This window comes from Aegilops tauschii, chromosome 4 (assembly GCF_002575655.3).
Source record: "Aegilops tauschii subsp. strangulata cultivar AL8/78 chromosome 4, Aet v6.0, whole genome shotgun sequence".
Classification (NCBI taxonomy): domain Eukaryota; kingdom Viridiplantae; phylum Streptophyta; class Magnoliopsida; order Poales; family Poaceae; genus Aegilops; species Aegilops tauschii.
This window is the reverse complement of record NC_053038.3, coordinates 13975175-13996353: the sequence shown is the minus strand read 5'-3', so window position 1 is coordinate 13996353 and position 21179 is coordinate 13975175. Positions and strand designations below refer to the sequence as shown.

General features: G+C 39.4%; 1 protein-coding gene across 1 annotated transcript; it reads right to left on the bottom strand.

The window, feature by feature from the left end:
* Window positions 1-989: 989 nt before the first annotated feature.
* Window positions 990-21109, bottom strand: LOC109770944 (inositol hexakisphosphate and diphosphoinositol-pentakisphosphate kinase VIP2). Its single transcript, XM_020329658.4, has 30 exons — window positions 20769-21109; window positions 20543-20602; window positions 19201-19247; window positions 18950-19033; window positions 18190-18253; window positions 17208-17361; window positions 16752-16822; window positions 15863-15967; window positions 15522-15614; window positions 13820-13894; window positions 12124-12209; window positions 11838-12032; window positions 11653-11752; window positions 11435-11505; window positions 11201-11282; window positions 10127-10285; window positions 9240-9282; window positions 7994-8076; window positions 7084-7146; window positions 6925-6999; window positions 6295-6420; window positions 5354-5586; window positions 5201-5245; window positions 4802-4868; window positions 3842-3913; window positions 3470-3714; window positions 3325-3382; window positions 3078-3245; window positions 1520-1594; window positions 990-1422 (listed from the first exon to the last, which is right to left on the bottom strand). The coding sequence occupies exons 1-30, from the start codon at window positions 20823-20825 to the stop codon at window positions 1138-1140; spliced, it is 3141 nt and encodes a 1046-aa protein (XP_020185247.1). The 5' UTR covers window positions 20826-21109; the 3' UTR covers window positions 990-1137.
* Window positions 21110-21179: the final 70 nt, after the last annotated feature.

Below are 21179 nucleotides of genomic sequence, written 5' to 3'. Positions count from 1 at the left end.
AGAAAACAAACGATCGACGGCCGTCCATCTAGGATCGCACGTCACATCGTATAGGAGAATGAGAGGCCTCGGTCTTGGTTTCGGAGTAGCTACCCGGTGGACAGTTTGAACCAGAATGGTGAGCGTGAGTTTTGGCAACCTCCACACAAGCGCACCCTAAGATTCCTCAGACGTCTTAATCGCCCCAGGACCCCCCAAACAGTGAGCCATGTGAAACGTGACCGATCGTGAGCAATATCCGGACCAACAGCATAAGCGGGGTTGCCTCGATAGCAGTAAGCACATTACATGGCAGTGCTACAAGGCAACACGGCAAGCGCTATTTGATCGCAGCAGCACATCCACCATAAGGCAACAATTTTACGAAGCACCACTTCCCAAGGTTGGATACACGCAGGCACTTCCTAATCCAGCGAGTTTTGGCAACCTCCTCGCAAGCGCACACGAAGGTTCCCCAAACGAAGAAATCTTTTCGAGACCCCAAAAGGTAGTTAAGAGACCCGATCTTGCTGGCCAAAAATACTTGGCATGAAGCCCCAGATGCTTCCAGGCCAAAATGCAAACGTGCTTTCTCTTGCATATCCACCCTTTTTATTATACAAAAAAGGGGATAATATGTTACTTGAGAGAAAGCATCGTAGCACGTCAGCAATCAGGGCCTAAATACTTGTCCAAACTAGTTTGTAATGACAAGCAGAAAAAGAATTGAGCAGGTTTCACAAGTCACTATACCTTTGGCCCTCTTTTTACCACGTCAACTTTTTGTTTTTAAGATAAAATTGTTCTTTTATCAACGTTATACTTCATTCAGTTTGCATGTTCAAACAGCCAACTCTGCTATTAATGTTAGATTCCTCCTCTGAGAATTATCGCAATAGTATTACATTAGGAATGGTACTTTTTTTGGACGGGAAGCTTACTTCATGATCCTGGAAAGATGGCAGAAAACAAGATGCAAGTTCCTCATCATCACCTATCAGACAAATATCTTTGAAGATTTGCCTACAATCATGCTCAAGATAAAGATGCCCGGCAAAAGTACACATGAGATTCATCAGTTTCTAAAGACGTTACCAAAATTGCGCAAATGGTGTTGCCACCAAATGTTAACAAAGAGGAATGAATATTCACATGAAGTTATTTCTGGCAATTCGCAGCCTTTTCAGTTATTTTGCCGTTAGCTGCGCCCTTGTGAAAAGGCCAGAAACTAGCCAGCCGTTCAAGCACCCCAGCGCCCTTGGAGAAGTATCCTAAGGCTTGTGGAGTAGCCGGGGGAAAGTCCTCGGGGGGCATGGCGAATGGCCGCACCATCTTCTCAAACTTGTCCAGTGTCAGGCAAGAGCCAACTTCCTGCAGTCTCTCAGGCCCCATTATCGGCAGGGTGTGCTCCTGGAGCAATGAAGATGTTTCACTGGTTTTGTCCTGGACCAACCATACGCTCTGTTAGTAACCTCGAATGCGTGGAGTACGAAGCAAGCAGAGACTTCTGGATTGTGAATAGAGAGACGTGGGTGAGTACCTCGAGAGGGCTGAGATCAGCGCCACGACTGAATGTCATTTCGATTCGGAACCTTTTCTCATCTTCTAAAGGAACCTGTAAATAGTAGATTTGGTGAGCATCAGAAGTTTCAAAGTACACGGATAATACCAATATTGGCAAAGAGCACCTATATGGATATTCTGTGGAAATTACGACATAAAGTATGATGCACATATGTACATGCTACAAAATCCGATGAAAGTTACAACCAACTTTCCATGTATAGTAGTAACATTATGATAGGCATGCTGGACGTATAGCTAGAGGCAGTAGGGAAAAAAATACTCAAAAAGAAAGTGCACTTTTATTGCTTATCACTTTGTGAAGAATATAGTGAAACACTTGAGAGAACTGACACCAATACCATTTCAACTAACATTGATCTCCCTCACATCACACAATTCCATCCTTGCAGACACTACACATGACGTACAGGATAGGAATATTTGGATGGAAAGTAGGTTTGCCATCAATGCAAGATCAGATAAACAGCTGAGCTACCAGCAATCCTATTCTCAACTTCATTACACGAGCAATTGAATGGTTCTAGAGCGTCCATGCATCCATAAGTAGGCTAAGGCTTTTCCCGGCAAAAAGGGTCAGACTACAAGGATAGGCCACTGCTTAGTCACATACTCACATAACACCTTATTGATCGGAAATGACCCTATCATAAAGTATTATCAAATAACCATTTTCATGACATTTCAAAAATAACAAAATCCTAACTCATTTGGAAAAATGACTTGCCTACTATGCCATCCCTGGTAAATGGTAACCAGAAATACAGAAATACGAACAAAAACTAAGACACTTGGATACATACCCTGTAGAGAAGACAAACAAGTTCAAAGTACAAGATTCAGGAATCAGGACACACCAGTTCAGTGTGAGAAATAACAAATATTGAAGAGATTATGTCACTTGGCAAAATCAATAGATGATTTGATGCCCAATTTCATATAATGATGAAATACAGAGATCCCAACATAGCAAATGGAGATGGTATATTAGGTTGTAGTTTTTCCCATGACTGAGGAATGAAGAAATATCTAATTGCATTGGATGCTATATAAAATCACCCCTCAGTCCATCAGTGAAATGACACTGCACCAGACAATTGGCAAGCAACACTCCATACTGCATACATAACTAGCAATAGTGACAGCCCCCCCACACAACCGAGTTATTTTGACGGAAAGCAAAACAGCTAGTTTAGCACCAAAGTTCCCCTCAATTGTAATTAATACAGGTTTACATGAGTACTGCAAGTAGGGCATTTGAGCACTGAAGATAGCTTTCTGAAGAAAAAGGATCAACAATACTTCATTCCCACGAGAGTATTTGAGTAAGTAAGATAGCTTTTTCAAGAAAAGGATCAACAATACTTGATTCTAGTATAAGGTTAGCAAACTTTCAGCTCAAAATCTTTTGAAAATGCTAACAAATATAAATAGTAGAAATATGCAGGATTATTTATAATTATAATATAATAAAGGTGAAGACTGTTGATAGACATATTGAGAAATATCCTTACCTCTGTATTTTCGAACATTCTAAGCACGATATTGCTCATGTAATCAAGTTCCCTGGTTCTATGTAGTCGGTCCAAAGTACTTTGGCAGACAAGGCTATCCTCTCCATGTAGAGACTCATCCAAGTTGCAATACCGAAGGACATTCATCAATGAGTGTATATGGGATTCCTGGTGGAGAATTGCACATGTCAACACTTGGATTTCCAAAATGATGATAAGAACAAAGTACAGAAGTGCTCTGGTGTACCGATGTGAAATAAAGCCTTGTGCGGACATGTCGGTCTGGTGTCTTCACATTTGCATACCTGAAATGAAGTATATTGGAACAATAAAATTGTATGCAAATCAGTACAAACTTAATGTCGCAATAATCTGAAAAAACATGCACGCACTTAGGATCTAAGCGGTATTTAGTTTCTCTATCGTCTTCGTCTTCTTGGTCCATTGACTTTTCACTCGTGGTGCTAGATCTTCTTCCATCCTCATTTCTTACTTGAATCTTTTGCTGGTGCTCTACTTCTTTTGTTGGTAGGAACAAAGCTTCATCTTCAGTAAACTTCGGGTCAGCAACACAAATAGCTTCTTCACGAGTGTTCCGTAAATCAATTAGAACTTTTCCCATTAACCGGCGTGCTATCTAGGAAAGTCAATAAAAGTGAAGAACACATAAATAATTCATCAGCTGGAGATACCGCATGCATAGTATGCATACGATGTTCTACAACGACGAAAAAAGACAGTGCACGTCTAGCTTGACAACAAACCTTCGATCCAATTTTTAGTTTTTGCTTTGGGTTGATCCCGTACTCATTTGGAATAACACCATCAGCAAGTAGCTACAAAAATCAGTGTTAGATAAGGTTTGAAGAAAATGTAAAACACTTCAGAGAACTTATCAACGTCAATGAACTATCAGCAAGTTTGAAGCTACAATGGATCGTAGAGCCTGGGCAAATAATTAAGGCACTGAGCTAGCTTCCGTTTGCCCATTAAACTACCAACAAAATTTGCACGATTTGCTCAAATTCGTATGGAGCTTCCTTGGCTGAGCCCGGGCAGCTGCCCAGGGTCGCCGGGAGCTAGCTCCGCCACTGAAACTGAATGTCCTACAAAGGATCTAAGAAAGAGAAGGAATGTTAAAACACATATTTACGTAGTCTCCCTCACAGATCACTTCAACTTAAGAATTGTATAAAGGGCAGCCGGTGCATGTAGCTCCCGCTTGCGCTGGGTCCGGGGAAGGGTCCGACCACTTTGGGTCTATTGTACGCAGCCTTTCCCTACATTTCTGTAAAAGGCTGTTTCCAGGACTTGAACCCGTGACCTCATGGTCACAAGGCAGCAGCTTTTACCACTGCGCCAAGGCTCCCCTTCAACTTAAGAATTGTATAATCCGTTAAATTGAAATGAAATGGTCATAATAGTCCAATGATTATGGTTACTTTAAAGATTCAACATATGTGCCTCCAGTAAGCAGGCAAGGTTCTATCCAATACAATGATACAATAGGGTGCCTATCCAAACTTGTGGCTAAAAATCAATGAATTCACAGCTTTGGTGAAATGATATCCCCAAAGCTTTGCTTTTCATACGTACTCAGTTGCTTCCATCAAAATAATGTGGCTATATGAGGTAAATACAAAATATATGCTTAATCAATATAACTTCCATATAGAAACAAAAGAAATATCAAACAGAAGAGTACGAAATGTAAACTTGCTTACTTGAGCAACTTTGTAAAGCTCTTCCAAACCCTTAAGATTGAGATGAGCATTATGCACGAGGTCATATCTGCCATGGCATTCAGTAATTCAGTTGTAAGTCTTCGTGTTACGCCAATTACAGATTGTTGTATTACGATGATGGTGTAATTATTCTCAAGGTGAGCATATTATGTATAAGGTGAACAACTGCACACACATCAATTTCTAACTTTCTGAAGTTTGTTGAGCTAGTTTTGTTTCTATGTTTTGGAACTTTAAACCATGGATATCTTCATGTCATATTAAGCATTTATACACCGAAGGGGCATTGATTGTTTCAAATGGATGACAAGAATTAGGATGCAAGCTAGTATATGGGAAAAAGTTAATTTGCCCTCCTTCAATACGGAGATCACTTACTTGCACGAGTCATAGACATCTGGAATCTGTGTAATGTCAAATCGGCTGCACAGTGATTTAAAAAGCACCATGAGTGAAATAAGCTCAAAAGAAAACTCAAAAAATTGATTTACAACATCAAGAAAAATTCTGAAGGTGAAGCACTTTACTCACTCCTTTCTTTCATTATATAAATCTCTCTCAAGTTTTTTCCACCGAGCAAACATCAAGAGGAAGCTTTCACTACCACAAGGTAAACCAGCAGCAATACGAGCAGCGTCAATTGTTGTTTTCCCAAGAGCTTTTGCTTGGTCGTATCTAGAAAATGAGCTTGTCAGCGCAAGCTTCTCATCTTCGCCTTCAGCAAGCAGCTTGACTTGTGCAGTAACTTGTTTCGTCAACGTGGCCTAATCAATGTACAATAAGGAGACAGAATTATGTAGTCATTAGTTGCAACGTAAAATAAAAGTACGCAGCTTAGAAATTTTATCTAGGACTGACACCAAACATTTTTTGTACTGAAACCCTACAGGAATCGACTATAACAGACAAACACAAAGACAGGAACTAACAAATTTAATTATGTGCAAGAATTTTCGAAATAATTGTCTGATGTTGATGCAACTAAGGCAGAAGTTGTGTGTGCATCCCTAACTCCATATGACAGCACACCCTGCACTTAGGCAACAGACTCTGATAATAGACCTACATGCCAACTCACCAGCAGACAGCTGTTACATAGTGCACCGCCACAAATTCTCAACTTTCATTTGCTTAGCTTAGACTGGTTATCTTCATGATCCCACCAAAGAGTTGGCACATTGGGTGCGATGAATCTATAGTAGTGAGCTTTGGGTGTCACCAAACAAATTTTCTTAAAATTATTTGAATGGCAAAAGACCTACCCAGACTTCTTGATATCTTATTGAGGCAACTCATAAAAATATTGTTTGCATCATTATGACTTGAAGTACAATTAAAAAAGTGACAAAAATATTTTTCATCATGAATTATTCAAAACAGTAACTGCAAGTGCATCATTGATAAATATTGTGAATAATGCTAGATATGCTTAAAACAAAAGATTTATCTTAGATCCAATCAATATACTTTACCATCTTAGGAAGAAGTTCAGAAGCATTTGGAGGCAATCCTGCACCATCAACCATCCATGGAAACTCCACCGATCCATTGGTATTCTTTGCTTTAGCATTTGAAATGATGATTTCATGCAATCTAGCCTGAAAAGCAAATTAGTTTACTGAACACTAGCTAACAATAAACGATGAACTAAACTCACATGATATTTAAGACAAGTAAGAGGCAGCGGGAACTGGGAAGATGCTAGCTCTTCAAAGATATACGAGTTTAATATACAGTGGAATTTAGGATTTTCCTATAACTACTGACTGAATATCACATCACAAAGCTTCTGAAGATTGCCAAACGACAGTAAGAATTATTGAGGTAGTAGTTAGATTCAACATTCATGGGTGTGAAAATTTAACAGAACTGCTTGTGGACACAGCAGTTCATAGAAGCTACATACTTAAGAGGCAACATTATCATCTCCTATATGTTCCAAGGCCTAAACAATGTGGAAACTTTGGCATGGTGGGATCTGCCTTGAGCTAAAAACAAATAGTGACATAACTGTGCATGTGCTGCCTTTTCCCGGGAACTTTAGACACCCACTTGAACCCAAGTGAAAAATACAGTGTTTTTATCAAATTTTGAAAGCAAACCTTAGCTTCATCCATCTCAATGCTAGCATCTTCCAATCCATCTAGCATAGATGAGTCTTTACTTACTAGAGAGACCTGAAAAAGTTAATACAAAAGACAAATTTGTGAGAGAGGTGAAATTAAGGAACAAATGAATCTGCTAGAAAACAAGCAACAGACCAGTATGGGAGTTAGTTGTCCTTCCAAATCAAGAAGACCTTTCGCAAATGCTGCAGCAGACATCTGACATGTACACCATCAGAAACAAATGAATCAGGATTGACTATTAGCATATGAGAAAAAATTATGCATGCTGTATTTTGAAATGAGTTGCTCAAACCCCAGTCCTAGACAGAAGATACACTTAACATAAGCGAAAGAAAATAAGGACAAGATCGAAAGAGGAAAAGGAGCTGCTCGGCAGAAGGATCCATGACGGGATCTGCTCAGTCTTCCTCCTGCCCCGACACCCTAGCCTTCTTCACCAACATCGGCACCCCAAATAGCATAACATGCCTACTATTATCAGGGCATCTCATGCTGCCATGGATGTTACTGAAAATATCAGGAATAAGAAATAAAAAAATCAAGGTTTTCCCATGCTCTCTTCACTATTGTCACCAGTGAAAACATCAGCTTTGGCACACTCAACATTTTGCTCGAGGCAAACTTCCTCCAGGAGAGCAACCCAGGAGGCCCAAAGTTCCTTTTCTAGATACCTGACTGCTCAAGTCTCACCTTAAGATTTAAAACGAGACCACCCAGGGACCAGCCCCAAGTAGCATTTTATTACAGAACAAACTACAAAGACAACATCATGAACCCTGCTAAGGTCTCAACTGCGCGGGTGGACAGCAAGCGCACTCACACTGCTAGCCAGCCGAGCGATGCTCGGATCTCCATATTGTCCTACGCTTTTCGTAGTTTAAACATACACAGATATCGAGCTAGTTACCACAGCACAAAGTATTTGATTTCTCACTAATCACCATTACATAGCAAGAAGCATGAACTTTTGCAACCTAAGTTGAAAATATCTAAAAGGATTTCAAAGGTGTTATGGATTGAAAAGGACGACTAAAAGAATTACCTGAACACGTCCTTCATCTGAACTGTATATTTTCAAATCGTGTCTGTACGTGCTATGAAGGCGAAGCAAACCTGTTCCTTCCCCTGATTCAGGATTCCATGCTAGTCAGAATAACATTTTCAAGTGCAAGACAAAAGAAGTTTCATAAGTACTAAAACAAGTGGAAAATATAATAAGCCGAATGGAGTTTTATGATCGTTTATCCGTTTTACGTTCATTATAAGCTGCATGACATCTAATGACCCCAACAAAGCACTAACCACACTTAATTCCAAGTTCCCACCTTCGTCGCCTATATCTAACTTGCTTGGCATATTAGAATATTTTATAACTAAAATTGTTGGAGCTATAAAGGGGAGCCTTGGCGCAGCTGTAAAGCTGTTGCCTTATGACCATGAGGTCACGGGTTCGAGCCCTGGAAACAGCCTCTTGCAGAAATGCAGGGAAAGGCTGCGTACAAAAGACTGAAAGTGATCGGACCCTTCCCCGGACCCTGCGCAAGCGGGAGCTACGTGCACTGAGCTGCCCTATTTAAAAAAAATGTTGGAGGCTTGGAGCTATCTAAGTGGCATGAAGTTAAAGGTTAGGGTTTGGTTGTTGATCCATTAATCAAATAAATTAGGTCGTAAGATCAAATCAAGAATTTCATTATATCCATTTCTTATACCTTCTATTTTATATGATATTTCATAAGAATAAACCATAGGGATAGGGTCTAGAATAGAAGTAATAAAGTGAATAAAAGGGGGGGGGGGGATCTAAATATTGCTAATATATTAGGACCATCTTATTAATAATTCTAATGAGTTATCTTGGAATTTAGAATCAAATAAAAAAACCTATATTATATTATGCTCAAGGAAAGTAGATAGAGATGACCATCTTATGCCCTCAAAAACAATATTGCTAATATATTAGGACCATATTATGCCCTCAAAAACAATACACTAGTTTCTTAAATTTAAAATTAAAAAAAATCCTTACGTCGAGAAATATTTGTTTTTCAAGATAAACACATTATGGTGAATTGGTGATTTTTAAGTTTAGGGAGCAGACAGGAACACATTATTAGGAACACTCAGCTATCACCATCACTTCTCAAATTCCAGATCTTCAACGCAATTTTCTCTTGAGAACATCGTTAGAGATCACACAAAATTGAACCAAAATAAATATTTTCTCTCAAGAAATCCAATACTTTACTTTTTCATGAGATAATAGAAACAACAAGAATGTGAACAATAACCTGGATAAATGTTGTTTCTGAAAAATCTTCCGAGTTCTTCTGCCTGAACAAAAATCATTAAAAAAATGCCATTACAATAGATGTATGTTGATTACTAAATACTAATATAGATGCATGAAATTTGTTCTTCCATCATGTCAAAAATTGACAAGTAGCTTGCCTCACTGAACATAAGAATATTTGAAAATTGAAATGACAGAAATGGCGGTTGATAAGAGTAATATTATTTAAAGATCCTGGTCACATACACTATTGACTACTATAGTGATTGTGAAAGACAAAAAGTAGTCTTTGTGCTAGACTGGCAACAGTTTTTGCTGCCCTATCTACCAAACAAGAAGCTATGGACCAAAATGTACTACTACTTCAAGTAACAATGGAAAAGAACTTCTCTAACTCATAGATTACGTCAATCTACACAAAGATGATGACTATGCTTGCATATGCTAACATATGGCAGGTACTGAGAATGCTTTGAAGTTATTTCCTAGGCCCAGCATGCAGGAGGGCGTGGAACCATTACAATAGTTGCTCCTTTACTTTAAAGCAATCATGGATTTGCAGTTCTCAACACTAGAGCTTGTATTTACATAACGTGTATCCAAATATCATTGATTGTGGTTCTCTGCACTCTGCAGAGAAGAGACCCTGTGGTCAGTCACTTGGCTTGCATTGTGCCCAGGCTTTACAAAACATTTAGCTCTGCCACTGGTAACCGAGCATAGGAAAAGGCAAAAAAGTTGCCAATGTAGTATTCCTCTAAACATCTGCACTTCATGACTGGGTGTTACTATGCTAGTTATAATAAATTACATTTGGAAATGAATAGCTCGAACGAATTATCAGAAAAGGTTGACATAACAAAGTAAAAAATTAGAAGTACAAACCTGCTTTCTCCCAGCATGAGTGAGTACACCACCATATTTCAGAATCATCAGGGCTTCTATTGGCCGATCCTCTTCACCATCACCATTGTGCTCTGGAACTTTAATCCATTTAAGTGGCTTTAGCTGCACTTTCCGATAAATACCCGAGAAATGCCCACCCTAGAATTGCAAAAAATAGTACAAGTAATTAGTTCTGGCGTTCATTAAAAGATCAGTGCAACGTCTCAATGGCATATGTCAGCATCCATTAGAAGACTGAGTGGATACATATATATAGTACAAGCAGTTGTGTTCTTTTTCCAGTAAGCTTGTTATGGTACTAGATAAAGATATGCAAGACAATTTAAAAGGTTGTATTCATTCATTTACAACAGGGAAATAATAGGTGAACAGATTGGCACGTATAGTTCTTGCAACAGCATGCAAGTCATACGGAGAGACAGAAAGGAAGAAATGATCAAAACATTCGACAACTTTGTTGATTAAATGTTTAAAAGTAGCAGCAGTATACAGCATTCATGCCTGCCAGTATGAGTGAATATCCTGAATTGGCAGCAAAGACTACTAGTGCACTCCTGCAGTTAGCTAACAGGAAGCACACTGGATATATCCTGATATCCATTTGCTAATACCATAATAATGAAAACCGTCTAAAGGGGCATACCTAGTACAAAGCAACAGCTAGGAACAACAAACTACTTTGGATAAAAAAAATGTAACTTAAAACATAAGTTTGTCCAAGCACATAGGGAATTTGAACTTGAAACATTTTACTGATGTACTCCCTCCGTCCCAAAATTCTTGTCTTAGATTTGTCTACATACTGATGTATCTAATATTAAAACGTGACTTGATACATCCGTATCTAGACAAACCTAAGACAAGAATTTTGGGACGGAGGGAGTATATAAAATAAAGGGAATATCCTTTTATCAAATTTCCGGGTTTTTTTCTTATCTCATACCAAACTGAAGTGGTTTGTATGGTTGCACTAGCATAGATATCCAACATTTAACATGTCACATGACCATAGCAAATGTGATGGACAGGAAGATTTGAATAAACAGACATCACCTCCTCCAGTACTGCTTTGACTTGACGAAGCTTTTCAATATGCTCCAAATCTTCAGCATCACTATCACTCTCCTGACCTGACCTAAAAGATACACAAAACAATTCCAGATTTTGTCATGAAAGTGCAGTAGAACAAACAAAAAGATCGAACTTACGTTGGGAAGCATGTTAGATTTAAGTAATTTAGCCATTTAGTAAATACACAAATTATTTACTTCTTCCAGCACATGATACCTAGTTGGTGGAACAAGTTGTCTTGTGGCATCTAGCAAGTCTTGTAATTGTACTGCACTTTTCAGTTTTGTCTGCCAGGAAAGCACAAAACTGTCATACAATTTGAGCACCAACAGGTTAAGACTATTATTTTTCTAACATCACCAACAGGTTAAGATTTTTTTTTCTAACATCACCAACAGGTTAAATTAAAACTTGAGATTAAACAAAGAGGATACCTCAGCTCTTGGCTTTCCACCATTGTACTTCAACATCAAATTGAGAAGCTTTTCCTCTGTAACTTTCAGTTTCACCTTCTGCTTTGGTGTCCGATCACCACTAAACAGGTATGTGATGTAAGGATATAGCACTAACTCGCTAACAGCAACCATTCATAACAGTAAAACAGCGGTAAAAGCCTTACTGGCGTATCACAACAACGACGCAGCGTAGTTCTTCTGACTGACCGAATGTACCAATGATCCCACTTCCCTGTCGTGTAAGGCCTTCTGGTGCTTTAGATTTCCAAGGAAGGGTTGGAGGAATGGTTGATGAAAGATGAGGAGCTTTTGCATCAAGAAATATTTTTCGCATGATGCATGCAGCATCGTCATAATACCTGAATCATAGAAAAGTTTGTCCAAACATTTCAGCGCACATTATCATACACATTCTTCAAAAGTAAAGAAAATGAGAATCAAGGAAATCACTTGTAAGAGTTTTTTACAAAGCTCCATCCATTAACATCACAAACGTATGATCTTCCATCGCACCTTAAGAGATCAAAACCACAAACCTATAGAAAACAACACAATAACTCAGCGGACAAATAATTAAGAACTAATATGACAATGAGAAACGGTTATCAGAAGAAGAAAACAGCATACATCATGCTTAGAAAACATCATCATATACTATATGAACATAATCTAATACTCCATATTGACTTTCCAAAAGATGGCATGTAAGGTTTGTATACGAGATTCAACCAACTTGCATCGCTATCTCAAAGTGTCGTATTTGGTTTGTTGTTTATTGTCAAAAGCTCCAAACATGAAACTGGTTATTTAGTTTAACCATGATTGCCTATTGCATAAGGGGAAAAGCCAAATTTCAATCATGAACTCTAGCAGAAGTTCACTTTTGAACCCTAAATCCTATAACTGTGTGAAAGCAACCATTAACTATTGAAACAGTCTATTTTTCAACCTCAAGTGGTTCCACAAGTGGTTTTCGCTGACGTGGATGCCGTGAGTCTACAAACTCATTGCCACATCACTGAAATGTCATGGCATTTTTTCTCAGTTTCCCCTTTTTCTTCCATCCCTGGTATTTTTTGTGAAAAGATTTTATCCTAATGCTGTAATTTTTTAGACTGCTTGTTCCATAGTGTTTGTTTTCATAACAACCGAGAAACCACAATCCCATGTTTCCAAGCACTCTCTCTCTCTCTCTCTCTCGGTCTCTCCCTATCAATGGCACTGACAAGGAGGACACGTGGCATCCACGTCACCAAAACTAGAACCACTTAAGGGTGAAAAGTGGACTACTTCAATAGTTCAAGGTTGCAGTTCAAACGGTTTTAGAGTTTAGGACTGATGAAAAGTGAACTTGTGCTAGAATTTAGGGGGAAGTAGATTTTTTCCTTTCCTAAATGGCCTACAGTTGACAAGATCAGTTGATCAGGAAAAAATATAGCCATTTTTGAAATAAGAGAGAACCACAAAAAAGATGAAACAAAATGCTTTCTGACAGTCCAATGCCCAGCAACATGTCAGGCAAAAAGGATAACAGATGATAAAATTAGTGGGAATAAGAAAGGAAATGCTAAAGGTACAACCAACAAGAATGAAAAATGAAAACAGGAGATAAGAGACACCTACTTAAGTAGGAAATGTATAGAATGGTATGAACAAGCATTAAAACTCTCAAAACAATGTACGGCACACATGTACATTTAAAAAACAGTACTCCCGCCGATCCAAAATAAGTGTCATGGTCTTAGTTCAAATTTAAACTAAAACCACGACACTTATTTTGGATTGGAGGGAGTATTAGATTAAGAGCACAATATTTGGCACCATTAATTAGTTGTTGAATTATTATAAAATTGAAGTATTATGAAACTGAAATCAAGTATAAGACTTTAGGTGGAGTAGATGGTTTTTCTTTTCTGTAGAAAGTGAAAAGTACAAGTCAAGTTATATAGCCATGTATTTTGATTGTCGAGTTATAAACAACTGGAGAAATATTGTACAAAAAATATTAGGAAACTAATAAGATTATAAGCCCATTACAGCATGATTTCAATAATTCACTATCAGACAAAATAAAATAATAATTGAGGTTAAACTATTCATTCCAGGGACAACTATAAATAAAGAGAAACAAAGTAAGCGGTGTTACCATCTGTCTAAAAGCATTGCAGACATCTCTTGCCATTTGTTTCTCCATAGGGGTTAAAAGAACAGGATAGCGTACCTTCAAATAATAACATAGGAAAATAAAAACAAAAAAGATCAGTTGGAAAGTGAAAATTGGATCATTTAAGAAGCTGTACGGAATGGGACCAGGGTCCATGGGATGGAAGAAGTAGATTATGTCAAAAAGGTCGACCTAATGGTTAAGAAATAGCATCCAATAAACACACACAAAAATACAGTTTTCAACAACCATGTGCCACAAAACGCAGGCCAGGCTGGATAATCTTTTTTTGGAAGATAACTGTAAGAGAAACCCTGACAGTGTAAATAGGACCTAAGTTCGCATCCGTGAGGACTTGAACCTGAGTTGTGGGATTGTACATCCACTCTCCCCATGCAGTGAGCTAGGCTTACTTCCTGACATATGTACATCTCAGCAAAGACCTATTAGTTTGAACTTTACATGTGTTATATTATCCACTGTTTGTAAAGCGTCACTTAAGCGTCAGAGCGCCCTCCAGGCTCAAAGCGTCCAACTCGCTTTAGACATGTGTCTAAGGCATCCTCCTTAGACATTAAAGCGTCTGAAGCGCCCGCTTAGGCGTCCTGATTGGCGCTTTAGTGCAGAGAGGACACCTTAGACTTGCCAGGCAGGGGAACAGAGATTTCTGGCGGGGGAAAAGGGCTGGGCGGGAACACAAGGGCGGGAAAACTGGGCTCACAGTGGAACAGTACAGGAGGGGGAAGAAAGAGAGAGAACCAAAACCAGTGTGTGCAAATCTCCAGGCTTTCAGCTCTCTCCTCCCTCCTCTTTCCTCTGGCAGCAGCTTCCTCAGATCTGCACCAGCTTCTTCCTCTCCGGCCACAGATCCTCCCCCTCCTCCTATCCGGCTGTAGCTCCTCCCCCCTCCTCTTGCGCAACCACAATGTATGGCGCCTGCCCTCTCTTCTCCACCTTCCCCTCCCTTTGCTCTTTCTTCCATGCTCAGATCTGCACCAGCTTGTCATGCCTTTCCTGCTCTGTTATGTGTTATGCTCTATGTTTTTAAGGCGTCCATAAGGCGACGCCTACCCCCCCCCCCCCCCCAGCGCCTTAAAGCGAAGCGTCGCCTTAAAAACATAGGTTATGCTATGCACAGCTCCTCTGCTGTTAGGTGCTGCTACTGCCTCTCTTATAGTAGTTGGCTAGTTGCTTACAGCTTAGTGAATGGATTAGAATAATGGCTACTAATGCATATGTGCTCACTGGTGGATTAGAATCAATGTACTGTATGTCTCACTAAATGGTACTCTATTCTACTGCCCATCAGGTTCAGAGTCTGTCTAAAGAGCCGCCTCGGTTTACGCTGTAGCGCTTAAGCAGTAAGCCCCCCCCCCCCCCCCCCCAGCGCCTCGCTTCGTTTTACCGCTTTAAAAACATTTATATTATCATTCACTGGGCTAAGTGGCAAACATAGCAACATCTATGGGAAAGTTTCCATACAGAAATGTACATTAAATTGGAGTTTTACATCAGTATTCACATATAATCATATAAAGAAACATTCCATGGATAGTCAAAAGATAAACTAGGGAGTATCTGAATCGTTGTTGAAAACAAGAGTATCTGAATCTGGACTATGCAAAGAATATGGAAGAGTGTAATATCCAGACTATATGAAGGATATGGAAGTGTAATGTATTACTTCTTTCCCGTCAGGATTCCTCATAACAACACCATCAACAACTGGTGATTTGCGTGCCTCGGCATGCGCATATCCTGGGCCAACTGTGTAAACCTGAAAAGGCGCGTTTTAATACTTCTAGCTAGATAAAGAACAATTTGTAGAGTAAATATTGCATGACACAATTTACGTCATGAAAGACTGTCTAGCAACTAGACAAAGCATACCATGCAAGGATTAAGCAGTGACAGCGTGCATGTCATTGAAGTATACATTAATAAGCACAAGAACCAAGTAGTGACAGCGAGCATGTCTTTAAAATATACGTAAATAAACACAAGAACTTCAGAAAGGCATCTTACTTTCACATCTGTCCCACCGGTAGGCATGAATTCCTCGTAAATGTAAGATCCCTCACGCCTAACTCTCCTGACATCAGGATGAAATTCACTAGATCGGTTACCAACCTACATTTATTCAGCAATATAAAGAAGTTTAGATTTGCATCCCAATAAAAGAAATGTTTATAAAAAAATACATAAGGCATAAGGAATTTTCTCAGTTTCCTGTTCTGCTTTGTTAAGTACTTAAAATGACAAAAGATGAGCTAACACTTCAGTTCTACACAGGGAAATTGCTTATCTATATAGAAATATTTTCGTCAAGGAGGGAGTGTCAAGAGGATTGTGTTTAAGCCCTTTACTGACCAAACACTTCGACTTTCTACCTATTTCGCATAAATTTAAATTGCAGTACTTATGAATGGTAACCGACCAGACAATGGCTCTGATACCCAAATAGATAATTTTTAAAACCAGTAATCTAGCTCACTCATTCACTCAAATCCTCCAAAATTCATGTGTTTATTTGCTGTGCACCATCCAAAGGCATCACCTGCAAAGCCCCTATGTTTTGAAATCATGTATCCGTTTCAAAAACAAAACATGTAGGAATCTACAGTGACATCTCAACCCCTGCATTTTTCATATTCCAAAGGACCCAAATTTTGATATGCTCCCAACTCCCATCACATAGATAAATTGGGTAAATAAAGGTCCCAAGTGTCCCAAATTAAAGAAAACCAAAGCCCAAACCAACAACTTCAAGATTGAAGTCCAAAGTATTATTGTCTTATTACGTTATTTTATTTCCATAGTTCAAAGCATCTAAAACATGGATAGACAGCCCTGGGAAACAGATTATCGTAATAAGCAACCTACGTCCAAATGACATGCTGATTTAAAAGTTTACCTTACGGAATAGTTCTTTCATTCCACCACCAGCAGAATTAGGATAATAAATCATTATTCTATGATCATCGCCTGGATTAAAAACAAAAACAAACGAAATCAGTGGCATATAAGTATATAACTAGTCATTTCAAGTGAATATAACCTCATAATATGTGTATAATCAAGAGGCTAATAAATTGTAGTCCTACGGACAGACCCTGAATAAAAACACAATAATAAAAGAATCACATGGCATATAACTCTATAACTGAACTTGTTATAAGAAAATGATAACCTCATAATGTGTATTATAATAAAGAGACTGAATATAGTTCTTTGTTCACTCTCAAACTTCTTCTGGCATGCAGCAAAATCAGCACACTACTACACCAGTACCATTAAGAACTAATTCAGGACAAAGAGGCAAATATCAGTGTAGAGAATGAAATTGATTTGATAAATATTGAAACATTACCATTAGCAGGTTTCTCCACAAAGGGCTTAAGAAATCGCTTTCCATGGATCTCCACAAAATCTTCTTGCTCAATGAAGTGGTCTAGCTCTTGGTATGGATACTCTCTATTGACAAGAGCATAATTCGGTACAGGAATTCCATACTTCTCAAGATGCTTATGCATAAAAGTGATGGCAGTTAGGTCAGTTTTTCCACAGAAAAAGACACAAGAGTAAATAAGAAAACATGAATAATATTCAGCAGACTGTTAAAAATCGGTTACCGAATGAAAGGGGTAACATGCAATATAACAGTGGCTATCAATATTTAGAATGTTATGGTATGTGATAGCCATATAACATACAATATTTAGGCGTTAAAAAGAAACATACAATATTTAGAATGCTATGGTAAGGTCAGTGGCTATCAAAATTAAACAGCTGTTACATAGCCAAGCTGAAACTGATTTAGGTCAAAACTCAACAGAAACAACTGTCAGTATTCTTGACGCTTCAACACAAGCATGTTCATGTGCTTCAAATGTACAAAGAACATGTTCGCTAATAATATACTATTGCTGACTTTCAGATGAATATCTGACATATCACAACCACAGGGCACACAAACAAATGATAAGGCTTTGTTGCATGTTGTCAAATACTACTTGAATCCAGAAAACAGAGTTTTCATGTCGCTGACACATGGAGACAGTGAAGGTCAGAAGGCTCTTTACAGGACAATTGTGCAAACTGAAGATGAGGGTTTCCAGAAAGTTTATATCCTAAAGGAAATATAGCCATAAGTTGGAAAAAAATACAGTTATTTCCCAAACTATAGTAAATAGCTGATTTGATAACATGCAGAAAAATATCTCCATTGAACACAAGGCATATACAGAAAAAATACAAAAGTTGTGCTGGAGTGTATTTGATCACAGAATGAAGACTCTGATCTACTGTGTGCCAAAGAAGGTATTGAATGAATTCTCCAGTGGGAATAGTACCTCGTATACTTTTCTACGGTCATGAAGGAGGTATTGCGGCTCAAGTTCATTCACTAAAAATGGTCTAGCAATCAAACAAAACAAAACTGGTGTTAGAGAATACAAGTTAACTGGAAGATATGAACAAACTAACCTTAAGAATATTAAACAGAGAAGGTAACCTCTGTCCACTTCAGAGATAAGGTTTTGCCATTTACAACGTGAGGTAGTACTTATTCAAGTTCTATTTTCATAACTTAGTAGCAAAAATATTGCAGTGATTGCACGAATAAGTGAAAGTCCCACTTTCTCGTTGCTTTCTTTTGATCAACTCACATTCACTGAGCATGGCTCCTACAGGATCAATAATGTAATTGTTTGTTGTGTGTTTTGACTGACAGTGTCAAGATATATACAGAAATTTTAAAAAGACATTAGAAGCCACAACATTCTTGAAGATTGATTAGCAAAACTTTGAACATAAGCCCTTCACTTAAGCATGTATGTATGTATGTATAAACATTAATCAGAACATAAGGTTAAGAACTGAAAAATGAGCGAAATACCAAATAGTTTGAATATGCTCTGCTCTTATGTTCCTAGTGCTAGATGTTCAAACCAGCATAAATATTTGCGAGAACAACATTAAGACAAGATACATTAAGATTAACATGAGACACTAGCCTTCAGACACGTTATCCCTTGAAACAAAGGTGTTTGATAAAACATGAAGATATGCCTGGACCTACAGAACAAGCGTGGAGAGAAAGTCCAACCATACCTTCGTAAAGCTGCATAAGCCTGAGCTTTCTGAAGAGGAAACCCAGACGAACAGAAGGCAATCAAGCAGTCACATTTTGGCCAACTGAAAATCAATTGTAGCTAAGTGAGATGTTGCTAGTAAACATACAGGCTCACATGCATTAGGTTTTATGGCCTTCAGTTAAAAGGTGTACTGAAGTAATATGGATAGACCTCTACTAAAAATGAACAATGATTAAGCTATCAATAACCTGAGTTCTCATTACATACATCTCAATAGGATCCTCGAGAATAACCTTATCTCCAAATATTATGATCTGCAAAATAGTTAAATGAAATGCAGAGTGATAACTGGTCTGATCTCTGAAAGGCTCCAGCAACAGGCAAGGTTACCCTTACCCCTGAAGTAGAACCAGAACTTTAAATTTGGCAAAAAAAAATGATAAATTAATTAAAAGTGAAGTTCGTTAAAACTAATACGTTAGACAGTACAGTGATACTGAGATAGCACTAGATGAAATTAATTAGAAGACCAAAATAATACAGTGTGGATGTGTCAACAAGTTTCATAAAATTATTTAAGATTTCTGTTAAAAAAATAGCACTAACAAGTTTCATAAAATCTTCACAATACAGGAGAAGCATCAAAGAGGAATAGTTCGATATTTCTGTTAAAAAAAGAGTTCGACAGCAGTGTCACGGAGGTGCTAGTAAGTAGTAACCATGCACCTTCCATAGATGGACATGAGAATATGAGACATATCGATGGACGGATCAAAGCAAGAAAGAATGAGTGAAGCATGTGCTGCTGCTTGAATTATTATACTACTAGTAACAAAGCATAAAACATGACGAACTATTCCTACTAGTACTAGGCCAGGGCCAGCCTTGGAATAAAGTGGATGGTCAATGACGTGGTCCCCCCCTAGGAAGTTGAGATACCAATGCATCAAATGAACTAATATAACGTGGTAGTAGACCAGATCTGACCAAAAGTTGAAATTCCCATTGCATTCTAGGCATTATTTATTGGCAAGGAATCCTGAGGAGCCATATCCAGCCATCACTGCGTAGCTTATAGTACGCCCGTACCATGAGTCAACATTTGGTGCAAAAATTATAAGAATGTCGAGCACTGAAGCGCGAATATTCAGTTTTGCCGACTACGGTGCTTAAAGTAATAGTCCAAATAAAGCACTCCACCACACAAGAAAATTTGTCAAGATTCATCATGTCCTGCAGTGATCAATTATATCAAGTGCGTGTTCAGGGGCCTATTTGCCATAACCCGGAAATTCGGGGACAGACCGCAAAAGCAACGACCACCACATATGACATGATGGGGACCGCGTGTATATTATTCAAACAAAAGATGCAGAATAAATTGGTATCCACAGAGATTCACGGATGTCTCGCAATAAGATATTTCGGAAAATCTGAGAAAAAGAAACCACATCACATGCGATTCTCCGCCGTCCACTCAATCTCCGTGGCTGGCTGGCTAACTTGCTTCAATCGCAGTACACTCGTTTCCGCTTTTTTCGCAAACTGATGGCGCTGAGAAAGAGAGGGGGGAATGCGGGCGTGGGGAAGGGGAATCACTCGGACGTACCTCGAATTCTCCAAACGCGCGGAGCCGCTCGAGAATCTGCTCCATCGGGGAGCAGAACACCTGGGGGTAGGTAAATCGGAACGGCGGTCAGAACAAAAACTGTGGAGCTTCGCGTGGGAACATCGAGAACACGGAGCGATTTAACGGCGGATCGGAGGGGCGGAGCGACGGGGGGGTGGAGAGACGGTGGAACGCCGAGAAGGGAAGAGAGAGGGGAGATCCTGACCTTCTTCTCCATGACGCAGACGCCAATGGCGACCCTGTCGGCGGCCCCAGGCGCCATTGCCGCCGCCTCCAACCCGATCTGCCCACGGGGCGTGCGCGCGCGCGAGCCCGGAGGGCTCCGCGGGGTCCGAGGTCGGGGCGGGGAGGCGTGCGTGCGTGTCCCGGCGAGATTTGAATTCGCCTCGCGGGGTCTGGGGTGTTGGGGGCTCGTCGCAGGCGGCGGTGGCGGCTTCGAGTCAGAGGGGGGTGGTCGGGCAAGGCGGGCGGCTCTTATCTATCGGTTGCGCACACAGTGGGGTTGGGGTGGTGGTGGTGGTGCCCAGCCGAATTGGGTAATTGGGTATTGTTCATGCTGTGGGCACCCCGTTATATCCACACAAGGGCACCTCTTCGGTTTCGGTTTTTTTAAAGA

Excerpts from the sequence above, each read along its gene's own strand:
- LOC109770944 (XM_020329658.4), bottom strand. The coding sequence starts at position 20,825 with ATGGCGCCTGGGGCCGCCGACAGGGTCGCCATTGGCGTCTGCGTCATG. Across the intron at positions 19,034-19,200 it reads CTCGAGGATCCTATTGAGAT|TTGGCCAAAATGTGACTGCT; the intron begins GTATGTAATGAG and ends ATTGATTTTCAG. Across the intron at positions 7,147-7,993 it reads CAGATGAAGGACGTGTTCAG|ATGTCTGCTGCAGCATTTGC; the intron begins GTAATTCTTTTA and ends TGTACATGTCAG.